The sequence below is a fragment of the Salmo salar genome, chromosome 26 (assembly GCF_965601325.2).
Source record: "Salmo salar chromosome 26, fSalSal1, whole genome shotgun sequence".
In the NCBI taxonomy this organism is placed as follows: Eukaryota; Metazoa; Chordata; class Actinopteri; order Salmoniformes; family Salmonidae; genus Salmo; species Salmo salar.
This window is the reverse complement of record NC_138316.1, coordinates 47,646,044-47,662,817: the sequence shown is the minus strand read 5'-3', so window position 1 is coordinate 47,662,817 and position 16,774 is coordinate 47,646,044. Positions and strand designations below refer to the sequence as shown.

At 39.2% G+C, this 16,774-nt stretch overlaps 1 protein-coding gene across 6 annotated transcripts in view; it reads left to right on the top strand.

Annotated features, from left to right (window-relative positions):
- The window catches only part of LOC106593442 (DIS3-like exonuclease 1), a 100,306-nt gene that overhangs the window by 51,388 nt on the left and 32,144 nt on the right, over nucleotides 1–16,774 (top strand). For all 6 annotated transcript variants that reach the window (XM_082969790.1, XM_082969791.1, XM_082969792.1 and 3 more), the window contains 4 exons: nucleotides 4,145–4,305; nucleotides 4,683–4,837; nucleotides 6,914–7,092; nucleotides 7,355–7,500. In XM_082969790.1, the coding sequence (XP_082825916.1) occupies nucleotides 4,145–4,305; nucleotides 4,683–4,837; nucleotides 6,914–7,092; nucleotides 7,355–7,500 (641 nt within the window). The remainder of the gene's footprint in view (nucleotides 1–4,144; nucleotides 4,306–4,682; nucleotides 4,838–6,913; nucleotides 7,093–7,354; nucleotides 7,501–16,774) is intronic.

Here is a 16,774-nt window from a genome sequence, read left to right as displayed (position 1 = left end):
GTTTGTTGTTGTAATGTTTGACTGTTGTAATGTTTGTTGTTGTAATGTTTGTTGTTGTAATGTTTGACTGTTGTAATGTTTGACTGTTGTAATGTTTGTTGTTGTAATGTTTGTTGTTGTAATGTTTGACTGTTGTAATGTTTGTTGTTGTAATGTTTGACTGTTGTAATGTTTGACTGTTGTAATGTTTGACTGTTGTAATGTTTGTTGTTGTAATGTTTGACTGTTGTAATGTTTGTTGTTGTAATGTTTGACTGCTGTAATGTTTGACTGTTGTAATGTTTGACTGTTGTAATGTTTGTTTTTGTAATGTTTGACTGTTGTAATGTTTGTTGTTGTAATGTTTGTTGTTGTAATGTTTGTTGTTGTAATGTTTGACTGTTGTAATGTTTGACTGTTGTAATGTTTGACTGTTGTAATGTTTGTTGTTGTAATGTTTGTTGTTGTAATGTTTGTTGTTGTAATATTTGACTGTTGTAATGTTTGTTGTTGTAATGTTTGTTGTTGTAATGTTTGACTGTTGTAATGTTTGTTGTTGTAATGTTTGACTGTTGTAATGTTTGACTGTTGTAATGTTTGTTGTTGTAATGTTTGACTGTTGTAATGTTTGACTGTTGTAATGTTTGTTGTTGTAATGTTTGTTGTTGTAATGTTTGACTGTTGTAATGTTTGTTGTTGTAATGTTTGTTGTTGTAATGTTTGTTGTTGTAATGTTTGTTGTTGTAATGTTTGTTGTTGTAATGTTTGACTGTTGTAATGTTTGACTGTTGTAATGTTTGTTGTTGTAATGTTTGACTGTTGTAATGTTTGTTGTTGTAATGTTTGTTGTTGTAACGTTTGTTGTTGTAATGTTTGACTGTTGTAATGTTTGTTGTTGTAATGTTTGTTGTTGTAATGTTTGACTGTTGTAATGTTTGACTGTTGTAATGTTTGACTGTTGTAATGTTTGTTGTTGTAATGTTTGTTGTTGTAATGTTTGACTGTTGTAATGTTTGTTGTTGTAATGTTTGACTGTTGTAATGTTTGTTGTTGTAATGTTTGTTGTTGTAATGTTTGTTGTTGTAATGTTTGACTGTTGTAATGTTTGACTGTTGTAATGTTTGTTGTTGTAATGTTTGACTGTTGTAATGTTTGTTGTTGTAATGTTTGTTGTTGTAACGTTTGTTGTTGTAACGTTTGACTGTTGTAATGTTTGTTGTTGTAATGTTTGTTGTTGTAATGTTTGACTGTTGTAATGTTTGACTGTTGTAATGTTTGACTGTTGTAATGTTTGTTGTTGTAATGTTTGTTGTTGTAATGTTTGACTGTTGTAATGTTTGTTGTTGTAATGTTTGACTGTTGTAATGTTTGACTGTTGTAATGTTTGACTGTTGTAATGTTTGACTGTTGTAATGTTTGTTGTTGTAATGTTTGTTGTTGTAATGTTTGTTGTTGTAATGTTTGACTGTTGTAATGTTTGACTGTTGTAATGTTTGACTGTTGTAATGTTTGTTGTTGTAATGTTTGTTGTTGTAATGTTTGACTGTTGTAATGTTTGTTGTTGTAATGTTTGACTGTTGTAATGTTTGTTGTTGTAATGTTTGTTGTTGTAATGTTTGTTGTTGTAATGTTTGACTGTTGTAATGTTTGACTGTTGTAATGTTTGTTGTTGTAATGTTTGACTGTTGTAATGTTTGTTGTTGTAATGTTTGTTGTTGTAACGTTTGTTGTTGTAACGTTTGACTGTTGTAATGTTTGTTGTTGTAATGTTTGTTGTTGTAATGTTTGACTGTTGTAATGTTTGACTGTTGTAATGTTTGACTGTTGTAATGTTTGTTGTTGTAATGTTTGTTGTTGTAATGTTTGACTGTTGTAATGTTTGTTGTTGTAATGTTTGACTGTTGTAATGTTTGACTGTTGTAATGTTTGACTGTTGTAATGTTTGACTGTTGTAATGTTTGTTGTTGTAATGTTTGTTGTTGTAATGTTTGTTGTTGTAATGTTTGACTGTTGTAATGTTTGTTGTTGTAATGTTTGACTGTTGTAATGTTTGTTGTTGTAATGTTTGACTGTTGTAATGTTTGTTGTTGTAATGTTTGTTGTTGTAATGTTTGACTGTTGTAATGTTTGTTGTTGTAATGTTTGTTGTTGTAATGTTTGTTGTTGTAATGTTTGACTGTTGTAATGTTTGACTGTTGTAATGTTTGACTGTTGTAATGTTTGACTGTTGTAATGTTTGTTGTTGTAATGTTTGACTGTTGTAATGTTTGTTGTTGTAATGTTTGTTGTTGTAATGTTTGTTGTTGTAATGTTTGACTGTTGTAATGTTTGACTGTTGTAATGTTTGTTGTTGTAATGTTTGACTGTTGTAATGTTTGACTGTTGTAATGTTTGTTGTTGTAATGTTTGACTGTTGTAATGTTTGACTGTTGTAATGTTTGACTGTTGTAATGTTTGTTGTTGTAATGTTTGACTGTTGTAATGTTTGACTGTTGTAATGTTTGTTGTTGTAATGTTTGACTGTTGTAATGTTTGACTGTTGTAATGTTTGTTGTTGTAATGTTTGTTGTTGTAATGTTTGACTGTTGTAATGTTTGACTGTTGTAATGTTTGTTGTTGTAATGTTTGTTGTTGTAATGTTTGTTGTTGTAATGTTTGACTGTTGTAATGTTTGACTGTTGTAATGTTTGACTGTTGTAATGTTTGTTGTTGTAATGTTTGACTGTTGTAATGTTTGTTGTTGTAATGTTTGACTGTTGTAAATGTTTGACTGCTGTAATGTTTGACTGTTGTAATGTTTGTTGTTGTAATGTTTGACTGTTGTAATGTTTGACTGTTGTAATGTTTGACTGTTGTAATGTTTGACTGTTGTAATGTTTGTTGTTGTAATGTTTGACTGTTGTAATGTTTGACTGTTGTAATGTTTGACTGTTGTAATGTTTGTTGTTGTAATGTTTGTTGTTGTAATGTTTGTTGTTGTAATGTTTGACTGTTGTAATGTTTGTTGTTGTAATGTTTGACTGTTGTAATGTTTGTTGTTGTAATGTTTGACTGTTGTAATGTTTGTTGTTGTAATGTTTGTTGTTGTAATGTTTGACTGTTGTAATGTTTGTTGTTGTAATGTTTGTTGTTGTAATGTTTGTTGTTGTAATGTTTGACTGTTGTAATGTTTGACTGTTGTAATGTTTGTTGTTGTAATGTTTGACTGTTGTAATGTTTGACTGTTGTAATGTTTGACTGTTGTAATGTTTGTTGTTGTAATGTTTGTTGTTGTAATGTTTGTTGTTGTAATGTTTGTTGTTGTAATGTTTGTTGTTGTAATGTTTGACTGTTGTAATGTTTGACTGTTGTAATGTTTGTTGTTGTAATGTTTGACTGTTGTAATGTTTGACTGTTGTAATGTTTGTTGTTGTAATGTTTGACTGTTGTAATGTTTGACTGTTGTAATGTTTGACTGTTGTAATGTTTGTTGTTGTAATGTTTGTTGTTGTAATGTTTGACTGTTGTAATGTTTGACTGTTGTAATGTTTGTTGTTGTAATGTTTGACTGTTGTAATGTTTGTTGTTGTAATGTTTGTTGTTGTAATGTTTGACTGTTGTAATGTTTGACTGTTGTAATGTTTGTTGTTGTAATGTTTGTTGTTGTAATGTTTGACTGTTGTAATGTTTGACTGTTGTAATGTTTGTTGTTGTAATGTTTGTTGTTGTAATGTTTGACTGTTGTAAATGTTTGTTGTTGTAATGTTTGACTGTTGTAAATGTTTGACTGCTGTAATGTTTGACTGTTGTAATGTTTGTTGTTGTAATGTTTGACTGTTGTAATGTTTGACTGTTGTAATGTTTGACTGTTGTAATGTTTGACTGTTGTAATGTTTGTTGTTGTAATGTTTGACTGTTGTAAATGTTTGTTGTTGTAATGTTTGACTGTTGTAAATGTTTGACTGCTGTAATGTTTGACTGTTGTAATGTTTGTTGTTGTAATGTTTGACTGTTGTAATGTTTGACTGTTGTAATGTTTGACTGTTGTAATGTTTGACTGTTGTAATTGACTATTTGAAGTAGAAGAACCCATAGCATGTTAGCCAACGAATCCTGCCGGTCATTCCTATCAAGGAGCTAGCCAATGCACATCGTAGCTAACAAGATGGAGATGGTGTGTTTCCAGGTGGCAGAGTGCATGATCTATGCTAACCACTGGGTGGCCCGGAAGATCCACGAGAGTTTCCCCCAGCAGGCCTTGCTGCGCCACCACCCGCCCCCACGCCAGGAGTTCTTCAACCAGCTACAGGACAGTGCCCGGGCACGCGGCTTCACTATAGACACCAGGTATACTGTTACTATGGTTCACTAACTAACCTGCCATTTAACTATACATAGACACCAGGTATAGGTTATAAGCTGTGTTAATAACACGTTCTATTAACTGTGGAATCATTATCTACTTTGAACAGACATGGAACAGTCCAGACATGTATCATATTAAACATGTCAAATTATTGACTTGCACTTTTATGTCGTTTTGTCTTGTGCAATGGAACGAAAGGAATACTCCCAAAAGTGCAAACTCCAAGTATTTCACAAATGCGTTTGATCCCATGTCTGCACACCAGTCAACCAAAAGAACAACTAATTCAAACATACAGGCTAGAACAAATGACAAATAGCAGTAAAGTTCAACCCGTAACCTTGACCCCCTGTCCCAGGTCAAACAAGGCCCTGGCTGACTCCCTGGACCGGGCCGTGGACCCCCAGGACCCGTTGGTGAACCGGCTGCTGAGGGTGATGGCTACCATGGCCATGTCGAATGCCCTCTACTTCTCTACCGGAGCCTGCCCTGTCGAACAGTACTATCACTATGGTAACTAATGTCCTCAGGACCAGTACTATCACTATGGTAACTAATGTCCTCAGGACCAGTGCTATCACTATGGTAACTAATGTCCTCAGGACCAGTGCTATCACTATGGTAACTAATGTCCTCAGGACCAGTGCTATCACTATGGTAACTAATGTCCTCAGGACCAGCGCTATCACTATGGTAACTAATGTCCTCAGGACCAGCGCTATCACTATGGTAACTAATGTCCTCAGGACCAGCGCTATCACTATGGTAACTAATGTCCTCAGGACCAGCGCTATCACTATGGTAACTAATGTCCTCAGGACCAGTGCTATCACTATGGTAACTAATGTCCTCAGGACCAGCGCTATCACTATGGTAACTAATGTCCTCAGGACCAGCGCTATCACTATGGTAACTAATGTCCTCAGGACCAGCGCTATCACTATGGTAACTAATGTCCTCAGGACCAGTACTATCACTATGGTAACTAATGTCCTCAGGACCAGTGCTATCACTATGGTAACTAATGTCCTCAGGACCAGTGCTATCACTATGGTAACTAATGTCCTCAGGACCAGTGCTATCACTATGGTAACTAATGTCCTCAGGACCAGCGCTATCACTATGGTAACTAATGTCCTCAGGACCAGCGCTATCACTATGGTAACTAATGTCCTCAGGACCAGCGCTATCACTATGGTAACTAATGTCCTCAGGACCAGCGCTATCACTATGGTAACTAATGTCCTCAGGACCAGTGCTATCACTATGGTAACTAATGTCCTCAGGACCAGTGCTATCACTATGGTAACTAATGTCCTCAGGACCAGTGCTATCACTATGGTAACTAATGTCCTCAGGACCAGCGCTATCACTATGGTAACTAATGTCCTCAGGACCAGCGCTATCACTATGGTAACTAATGTCCTCAGGACCAGCGCTATCACTATGGTAACTAATGTCCTCAGGACCAGCGCTATCACTATGGTAACTAATGTCCTCAGGACCAGTGCTATCACTATGGTAACTAATGTCCTCAGGACCAGCGCTATCACTATGGTAACTAATGTCCTCAGGACCAGCGCTATCACTATGGTAACTAATGTCCTCAGGACCAGCGCTATCACTATGGTAACTAATGTCCTCAGGACCAGTGCTATCACTATGGTAACTAATGTCCTCAGGACCAGTGCTATCACTAGCAATATGGCAGTGTCTCTACCTTGTCTGTTGGCTCGGTGAAGTTTTCACCATATTGTAAATACCTCTCCATTTCTTTCAGATCTACTCTCAGGGCCCAGGGGGAAGGGGCTCAGGTTATATCTGGACAGATCTACTCTCAGGGCCCAGGTTATATCTGGACAGATCTACTCTCAGGGCCCAGGTTATATCTGGACAGATCTACTCTCAGGGCCCAGGTTATATCTGGACAGATCTACTCTCAGGGCATCAGGTTATATCTGGACAGATCTACTCTCAGGGCATCAGGTTATATCTGGACAGATCTACTCTCAGGGCATCAGGTTATATCTGGACAGATCTACTCTCAGGGCCCAGGTTATATCTGGACAGATCTACTCTCAGGGCATCAGGTTATATCTGGACAGATCTACTCTCAGGGCATCAGGTTATATCTGGACAGATCTACTCTCAGGGCATCAGGTTATATCTGGACAGATCTACTCTCAGGGCCCAGGTTATATCTGGACAGATCTACTCTCAGGGCCCAGGTTATATCTGGACAGATCTACTCTCAGGGCCCAGGTTATATCTGGACAGATCTACTCTCAGGGCATCAGGTTATATCTGGACAGATCTACTCTCAGGGCATCAGGTTATATCTGGACAGATCTATTCTCAGGGCCCAGGTTATATCTGGACAGATCTACTCTCAGGGCCCAGGTTATATCTGGACAGATCTACTCTCAGGGCATCAGGTTATATCTGGACAGATCTACTCTCAGGGCCCAGGTTATATCTGGACAGATCTACTCTCAGGTCATCAGGTTATATCTGGACAGATCTACTCTCAGGGCATCAGGTTATATCTGGACAGAGATGATTTGTTTACCTCTGTGTCCCTTCCTTCAGGTCTGGCTCTGGACCGATACACACACTTCACCTCTCCCATCCGTCGCTATGCCGACATGATCGTCCACCGCCTGCTCACCGCAGCCATCGCCATGGAGAAGGGGGCGGGGCCAGCCAAGGCCTTAGCCAGTAACAAAGAGCTGGAGGAGGTGGCTCAGCAAATCAACAACAAGAACAGGGTCAGTATCATAGCAATACTAAACATCCACAATAGCATTAAAAAAACAAAATAAGATCCAATGAGATAAGAGAAGATATCATTCATCTCTAAATGGAAGACTTGGGGGTGATGTAGACCTAAGAGTCAAAGTTGTTTCAATAAATACCATGGGAGCATAGAGGACAGTGTGTGGAGTCTTTTACTGTAGAAAACCATCCTCACAGGGGGTTATCTTCTGACATTGACCCCTGAACTCTAACCTCTACCCTCTGACCCCCTAGGCAGCACAACATGCCCAGAAGGTGTCCACCGAGCTTTTCCAGTGTCTCTACTTCAGAGACAAAGACCCAGAGACAGACGAGCGCTGTGTGGCCGACGCAGTCATCTACACCATCAGAGCCAACGGCATGCTGGTCTTCATACCACGGTAAGGTCATAACAGTAGAGCTGGTCTTCATACCACAGTAAGGTCATAACAGTAGAACTGGTCTTCATACCACAGTAAGGTCATAACAGTAGAGCTGGTCTTCATACCACAGTAAGGTCATAACAGTAGAGCTGGTCTTCATACCACAGTTAGGTCATAACAGTAGAGCTGGTCTTCATATCACAGTAAGGTTATAACAGTAAGGTCATAACAGTAGACCTGGTCTTCATATCACAGTAAGGTCATAACAGTAGAACTGGTCTTCATATCACAGTAAGGTCATAACAGTAGAGCTGGTCTTCATACCACAGTAAGGTCATAACAGTAGAACTGGTCTTCATACCACAGTAAGGTCATAACAGTAAGGTCATAACAGTAGAGCTGGACTTCATACCACAGTAAGGTCATAACAGTAGAGCTGGTCTTCATACCACAGTTAGGTCATAACAGTAGAACTGGTCTTCATATCAATGTAAGGTCATAACAGTAGAACTGGTCTTCATATCACAGTAAGGTTATAACAGTAGAGCTGGTCTTCATACCACAGTAAGGTTATAACAGTAGAGCTGGTCTTCATATCACAGTAAGGTCATAACAGTGGAACTGGTCTTCATATCACATTAAGGTTATAACAGTAGAACTGGTCTTCATACCACAGTAAGGTCATAACAGTAAGGTCATAACAGTAGAACTGGTCTTCATACCACAGTAAGGTCATAACAGTAAGGTCATAACAGTTGAGCTGGACTTCATACCACAGTAAGGTCATAACAGTAGAGCTGGTCTTCATACCACAGTAAGGTTATAACAGTAAGGTCATAACAGTAGAACTGGTCTTCATACCACAGTAAGGTTATAACAGTAGAGCTGGTCTTCCTACCACAGTAAGGTTATAACAGTAGAGCTGGTCTTCATACCACAGTAAGGTCATAACAGTAGAGCTGGTCTTCATATCACAGTAAGGTTATAACAGTAGAGCTTGTCTTCATACCACAGTAAGGTCATAACAGTCGAGCTGGTCTTCATACCACAGTAAGGTCATAACAGTAGAGCTGGTCTTCATACCACAGTAAGGTTATAACAGTAAGGTCATAACAGTAGAACTGGTCTTCATACCACAGTAAGGTTATAACAGTAGAGCTGGTCTTCATACCACAGTAAGGTCATAACAGTAGAGCTGGTCTTCATACCACAGTAAGGTCATAACAGTAGAGCTGGTCTTCATACCACAGTAAGGTCATAACAGTAGAACTGGTCTTCATACCACAGTAAGGTTATAACAGTAGAGCTGGTCTTCATATCACAGTAAGGTCATAACAGTAGAGCTGGTCTTCATACCACAGTAAGGTCATAACAGTAGAGCTGGTCTTCATACCACAGTAAGGTTATAACAGTAGAGCTGGTCTTCATACCACAGTAAGGTCATAACAGTAGAGCTGGTCTTCATACCACAGTAAGGTCATAACAGTAGAGCTGGTCTTCATACCACAGTAAGGTCATAACAGTAGAGCTGGTCTTCATACCACAGTAAGGTTATAACAGTAGAACTGGTCTTCATATCACAGTAAGGTTATAACAGTAGAGCTGGTCTTCATACCACAGTAAGGTCATAACAGTAGAACTGGTCTTCATATCACAGTAAGGTCATAACAGTAGAGCTGGTCTTCATACCACAGTAAGGTTATAACAGTAAGGTCATAACAGTAGAGCTGGTCTTCATACCACAGTAAGGTCATAACAGTAGAGCTGGTCTTCATATCACAGTAAGGTCATAACAGTAGAGCTGGTCTTCATACCACTGTAAGGTTATAACAGTAGAGCTGGTCTTCATAACACAGTAAGGTCATAACAGTAGAGCTGGTCTTCATATCACAGTAAGGTCATAACAGTAGAGCTGGTCTTCATACCACTGTAAGGTTATAACAGTAGAGCTGGTCTTCATAACACAGTAAGGTCATAACAGTAAGGTCATAACAGTAGAACTGGTCTTCATACCACAGTAAGGTCATAACAATTGAGCTGGACTTCATACCACAGTAAGGTCATAACAGTAGAGCTGGTCTTCATACCACAGTAAGGTTATAACAGTAAGGTCATAACAGTAGAACTGGTCTTCATACCACAGTAAGGTTATAACAGTAGAGCTGGTCTTCCTACCACAGTAAGGTTATAACAGTAGAGCTGGTCTTCATATCACAGTAAGGTTATAACAGTAGAGCTTGTCTTCATACCACAGTAAGGTCATAACAGTAGAGCTGGTCTTCATAACACAGTAAGGTCATAACAGTAGAGCTGGTCTTCATACCACAGTAAGGTCGTAACAGTAGAGCTGGTCTTCATATCACAGTAAAGTCATAACAGTAGAGCTGGTCTTCATACCACAGTAAGGTCATAACAGTAGAGCTGGTCTTCATACCACAGTAAGGTCATAACAGTAGAGCTGGTCTTCATATCACAGTAAGGTCATAACAGTAGAGCTGGTCTTCATACCACTGTAAGGTTATAACAGTAGAGCTGGTCTTCATACCACAGTAAGGTCATAACAGTAGAGCTGGTCTTCATACCACAGTACGATTATAACAGTAGAGCTGGTCTTCATACCACAGTAAGGTTATAACAGTAAGGTCATAACAGTAGAGCTGGTCTTCATACCACAGTAAGGTTATAACAGTAAGGTCATAACAGTAGAGCTGGTCTTCATACCACAGTAAGGTTATAACAGTAGAGCTGGTCTTCATACCACAGTAAGGTATAACAGTAGAGCTGGTCTTCATACCACAGTAAGGTTATAACAGTAGAGCTGGTCTTCATATCACAGTAAGGTCATAACAGTAGAACTGGTCGTCATACCACAGTAAGGTTATAACAGTAGAGCTGGTCTTCATACCACAGTAAGGTTATAACAGTAGAGCTGGTCTTCATACCACAGTAAGGTCATAACAGTAGAACTGGTCTTCATATGACAGTAAGGTCATAAAAGTAGAGCTGGTCTTCATACCACAGTAAGGTCATAACAGTAGAGCTGGTCTTCATACCACAGTAAGGTCATAACAGTAGAACTGGTCTTCATATCACAGTAAGGTCATAACAGTAGAACTGGTCTTCATACCACAGTAAGGTTATAACAGTAAGGTCATAACAGTAGAGCTGGTCTTCATACCACAGTAAGGTCATAACAGTAGAGCTGGTCTTCATATCACAGTAAGGTCATAACAGTAGAGCTGGTCTTCATACCACTGTAAGGTTATAACAGTAGAGCTGGTCTTCATACCACAGTAAGGTTATAACAGTAAGGTCATAACAGTAGAGCTGGTCTTCATACCACAGTAAGGTTATAACAGTAAGGTCATAACAGTAGAGCTGGTCTTCATACCACAGTAAGGTTATAACAGTAGAGCTGGTCTTCATACCACAGTAAGGTATAACAGTAGAGCTGGTCTTCATACCACAGTAAGGTTATAACAGTAGAGCTGGTCTTCATATCACAGTAAGGTTATAACAGTAGAACTGGTCGTCATACCACAGTAAGGTTATAACAGTAGAGCTGGTCTTCATACCACAGTAAGGTCATAACAGTAGAGCTGGTCTTCATACCACAGTAAGGTCATAACAGTAGAGCTGGTCTTCATACCACAGTAAGGTCGTAACAGTAGAGCTGGTCTTCATATCACAGTAAGGTCATAACAGTAGAGCTGGTCTTCATACCACAGTAAGGTTATAACAGTAGAGCTGGTCTTCATACCACAGTAAGGTCATAACAGTAGAGCTGGTCTTCATACCACAGTAAGGTCATAACAGTAGAGCTGGTCTTCATATCACAGTAAGGTCATAACAGTAGAGCTGGTCTTCATACCACTGTAAGGTTATAACAGTAGAGCTGGTCTTCATACCACAGTAAGGTCATAACAGTAGAGCTGGTCTTCATACCACAGTACGATTATAACAGTAGAGCTGGTCTTCATACCACAGTAAGGTTATAACAGTAAGGTCATAACAGTAGAGCTGGTCTTCATACCACAGTAAGGTTATAACAGTAAGGTCATAACAGTAGAGCTGGTCTTCATACCACAGTAAGGTTATAACAGTAGAGCTGGTCTTCATACCACAGTAAGGTATAACAGTAGAGCTGGTCTTCATACCACAGTAAGGTTATAACAGTAGAGCTGGTCTTCATATCACAGTAAGGTCATAACAGTAGAACTGGTCGTCATACCACAGTAAGGTTATAACAGTAGAGCTGGTCTTCATACCACAGTAAGGTTATAACAGTAGAGCTGGTCTTCATACCACAGTAAGGTCATAACAGTAGAACTGGTCTTCATATGACAGTAAGGTCATAAAAGTAGAGCTGGTCTTCATACCACAGTAAGGTCATAACAGTAGAACTGTTCTTCATACCACAGTAAGGTCATAACAGTAGAACTGGTCTTCATATCACAGTAAGGTCATAACAGTAGAACTGGTCTTCATACCACAGTAAGGTTATAACAGTAAGGTCATAACAGTAGAGCTGGTCTTCATACCACAGTAAGTTCATAACAGTAGAGCTGGTCTTCATACCACAGTAAGGTCATAACAGTAGAGCTGGTCTTCATATCACAGTAAGGTCATAACAGTAGAGCTGGTCTTCATACCACTGTAAGGTTATAACAGTAGAGCTGGTCTTCATACCACAGTAAGGTCATAACAGTAGAACTGGTCGTCATACCACAGTAAGGTTATAACAGTAGAGCTGGTCTTCATACCACAGTAAGGTTATAACAGTAGAGCTGGTCTTCATACCACAGTAAGGTCATAACAGTAGAACTGGTCTTCATATGACAGTAAGGTCATAAAAGTAGAGCTGGTCTTCATACCACAGTACGATTATAACAGTAGAGCTGGTCTTCATACCACAGTAAGGTTATAACAGTAAGGTCATAACAGTAGAGCTGGTCTTCATACCACAGTAAGGTTATAACAGTAAGGTCATAACAGTAGAGCTGGTCTTCATACCACAGTAAGGTTATAACAGTAGAGCTGGTCTTCATACCACAGTAAGGTATAACAGTAGAGCTGGTCTTCATACCACAGTAAGGTTATAACAGTAGAGCTGGTCTTCATATCACAGTAAGGTCATAACAGTAGAACTGGTCGTCATACCACAGTAAGGTTATAACAGTAGAGCTGGTCTTCATACCACAGTAAGGTTATAACAGTAGAGCTGGTCTTCATACCACAGTAAGGTCATAACAGTAGAACTGGTCTTCATATGACAGTAAGGTCATAAAAGTAGAGCTGGTCTTCATACCACAGTAAGGTCATAACAGTAGAGCTGGTCTTCATACCACAGTAAGGTCATAACAGTAGAACTGTTCTTCATACCACAGTAAGGTCATAACAGTAGAACTGGTCTTCATATCACAGTAAGGTCATAACAGTAGAACTGGTCTTCATACCACAGTAAGGTTATAACAGTAAGGTCATAACAGTAGAGCTGGTCTTCATACCACAGTAAGGTCATAACAGTAGAGCTGGTCTTCATACCACAGTAAGGTCATAACAGTAGAGCTGGTCTTCATACCACAGTAAGGTTATAACAGTAGAGCTGGTCTTCATATCACAGTAAGGTTATAACAGTAAGGTTATAACAGTAGAACTGGTCGTCATACCACAGTAAGGTTATAACAGTAAGGTCATAACAGTAGAGCTGGTCTTCATATCACAGTAAGGTTATAACAGTAGAGCTTGTCTTCATACCACAGTAAGGTCATAACAGTAGAGCTGGTCTTCATATCACAGTAAGGTCATAACAGTAGAGCTGGTCTTCATACCACAGTAAGGTTATAACAGTAAGGTCATAACAGTAGAGCTGGTCTTCATACCACAGTAAGGTTATAACAGTAGAGCTGGTCTTCATACCACAGTAAGGTCATAACAGTAGAGCTGGTCTTCATATCACAGTAAGGTCATAACAGTAGAGCTGGTCTTCATACCACTGTAAGGTTATAACAGTAGAGCTGGTCTTCATAACACAGTAAGGTCATAACAGTAGAGCTGGTCTTCATATCACAGTAAGGTCATAACAGTAGAGCTGGTCTTCATACCACTGTAAGGTTATAACAGTAGAGCTGGTCTTCATAACACAGTAAGGTCATAACAGTAAGGTCATAACAGTAGAACTGGTCTTCATACCACAGTAAGGTCATAACAATTGAGCTGGACTTCATACCACAGTAAGGTCATAACAGTAGAGCTGGTCTTCATACCACAGTAAGGTTATAACAGTAAGGTCATAACAGTAGAACTGGTCTTCATACCACAGTAAGGTTATAACAGTAGAGCTGGTCTTCCTACCACAGTAAGGTTATAACAGTAGAGCTGGTCTTCATATCACAGTAAGGTTATAACAGTAGAGCTTGTCTTCATACCACAGTAAGGTCATAACAGTAGAGCTGGTCTTCATAACACAGTAAGGTCATAACAGTAGAGCTGGTCTTCATACCACAGTAAGGTCGTAACAGTAGAGCTGGTCTTCATATCACAGTAAAGTCATAACAGTAGAGCTGGTCTTCATACCACAGTAAGGTCATAACAGTAGAGCTGGTCTTCATACCACAGTAAGGTCATAACAGTAGAGCTGGTCTTCATATCACAGTAAGGTCATAACAGTAGAGCTGGTCTTCATACCACTGTAAGGTTATAACAGTAGAGCTGGTCTTCATACCACAGTAAGGTCATAACAGTAGAGCTGGTCTTCATACCACAGTACGATTATAACAGTAGAGCTGGTCTTCATACCACAGTAAGGTTATAACAGTAAGGTCATAACAGTAGAGCTGGTCTTCATACCACAGTAAGGTTATAACAGTAAGGTCATAACAGTAGAGCTGGTCTTCATACCACAGTAAGGTTATAACAGTAGAGCTGGTCTTCATACCACAGTAAGGTATAACAGTAGAGCTGGTCTTCATACCACAGTAAGGTTATAACAGTAGAGCTGGTCTTCATATCACAGTAAGGTCATAACAGTAGAACTGGTCGTCATACCACAGTAAGGTTATAACAGTAGAGCTGGTCTTCATACCACAGTAAGGTTATAACAGTAGAGCTGGTCTTCATACCACAGTAAGGTCATAACAGTAGAACTGGTCTTCATATGACAGTAAGGTCATAAAAGTAGAGCTGGTCTTCATACCACAGTAAGGTCATAACAGTAGAGCTGGTCTTCATACCACAGTAAGGTCATAACAGTAGAACTGGTCTTCATATCACAGTAAGGTCATAACAGTAGAACTGGTCTTCATACCACAGTAAGGTTATAACAGTAAGGTCATAACAGTAGAGCTGGTCTTCATACCACAGTAAGGTCATAACAGTAGAGCTGGTCTTCATATCACAGTAAGGTCATAACAGTAGAGCTGGTCTTCATACCACTGTAAGGTTATAACAGTAGAGCTGGTCTTCATACCACAGTAAGGTTATAACAGTAAGGTCATAACAGTAGAGCTGGTCTTCATACCACAGTAAGGTTATAACAGTAAGGTCATAACAGTAGAGCTGGTCTTCATACCACAGTAAGGTTATAACAGTAGAGCTGGTCTTCATACCACAGTAAGGTATAACAGTAGAGCTGGTCTTCATACCACAGTAAGGTTATAACAGTAGAGCTGGTCTTCATATCACAGTAAGGTTATAACAGTAGAACTGGTCGTCATACCACAGTAAGGTTATAACAGTAGAGCTGGTCTTCATACCACAGTAAGGTCATAACAGTAGAGCTGGTCTTCATACCACAGTAAGGTCATAACAGTAGAGCTGGTCTTCATACCACAGTAAGGTCGTAACAGTAGAGCTGGTCTTCATATCACAGTAAGGTCATAACAGTAGAGCTGGTCTTCATACCACAGTAAGGTTATAACAGTAGAGCTGGTCTTCATACCACAGTAAGGTCATAACAGTAGAGCTGGTCTTCATACCACAGTAAGGTCATAACAGTAGAGCTGGTCTTCATATCACAGTAAGGTCATAACAGTAGAGCTGGTCTTCATACCACTGTAAGGTTATAACAGTAGAGCTGGTCTTCATACCACAGTAAGGTCATAACAGTAGAGCTGGTCTTCATACCACAGTACGATTATAACAGTAGAGCTGGTCTTCATACCACAGTAAGGTTATAACAGTAAGGTCATAACAGTAGAGCTGGTCTTCATACCACAGTAAGGTTATAACAGTAAGGTCATAACAGTAGAGCTGGTCTTCATACCACAGTAAGGTTATAACAGTAGAGCTGGTCTTCATACCACAGTAAGGTATAACAGTAGAGCTGGTCTTCATACCACAGTAAGGTTATAACAGTAGAGCTGGTCTTCATATCACAGTAAGGTCATAACAGTAGAACTGGTCGTCATACCACAGTAAGGTTATAACAGTAGAGCTGGTCTTCATACCACAGTAAGGTTATAACAGTAGAGCTGGTCTTCATACCACAGTAAGGTCATAACAGTAGAACTGGTCTTCATATGACAGTAAGGTCATAAAAGTAGAGCTGGTCTTCATACCACAGTAAGGTCATAACAGTAGAACTGTTCTTCATACCACAGTAAGGTCATAACAGTAGAACTGGTCTTCATATCACAGTAAGGTCATAACAGTAGAACTGGTCTTCATACCACAGTAAGGTTATAACAGTAAGGTCATAACAGTAGAGCTGGTCTTCATACCACAGTAAGTTCATAACAGTAGAGCTGGTCTTCATACCACAGTAAGGTCATAACAGTAGAGCTGGTCTTCATATCACAGTAAGGTCATAACAGTAGAGCTGGTCTTCATACCACTGTAAGGTTATAACAGTAGAGCTGGTCTTCATACCACAGTAAGGTCATAACAGTAGAACTGGTCGTCATACCACAGTAAGGTTATAACAGTAGAGCTGGTCTTCATACCACAGTAAGGTTATAACAGTAGAGCTGGTCTTCATACCACAGTAAGGTCATAACAGTAGAACTGGTCTTCATATGACAGTAAGGTCATAAAAGTAGAGCTGGTCTTCATACCACAGTACGATTATAACAGTAGAGCTGGTCTTCATACCACAGTAAGGTTATAACAGTAAGGTCATAACAGTAGAGCTGGTCTTCATACCACAGTAAGGTTATAACAGTAAGGTCATAACAGTAGAGCTGGTCTTCATACCACAGTAAGGTTATAACAGTAGAGCTGGTCTTCATACCACAGTAAGGTATAACAGTAGAGCTGGTCTTCATACCACAGTAAGGTTATAACAGTAGAGCTG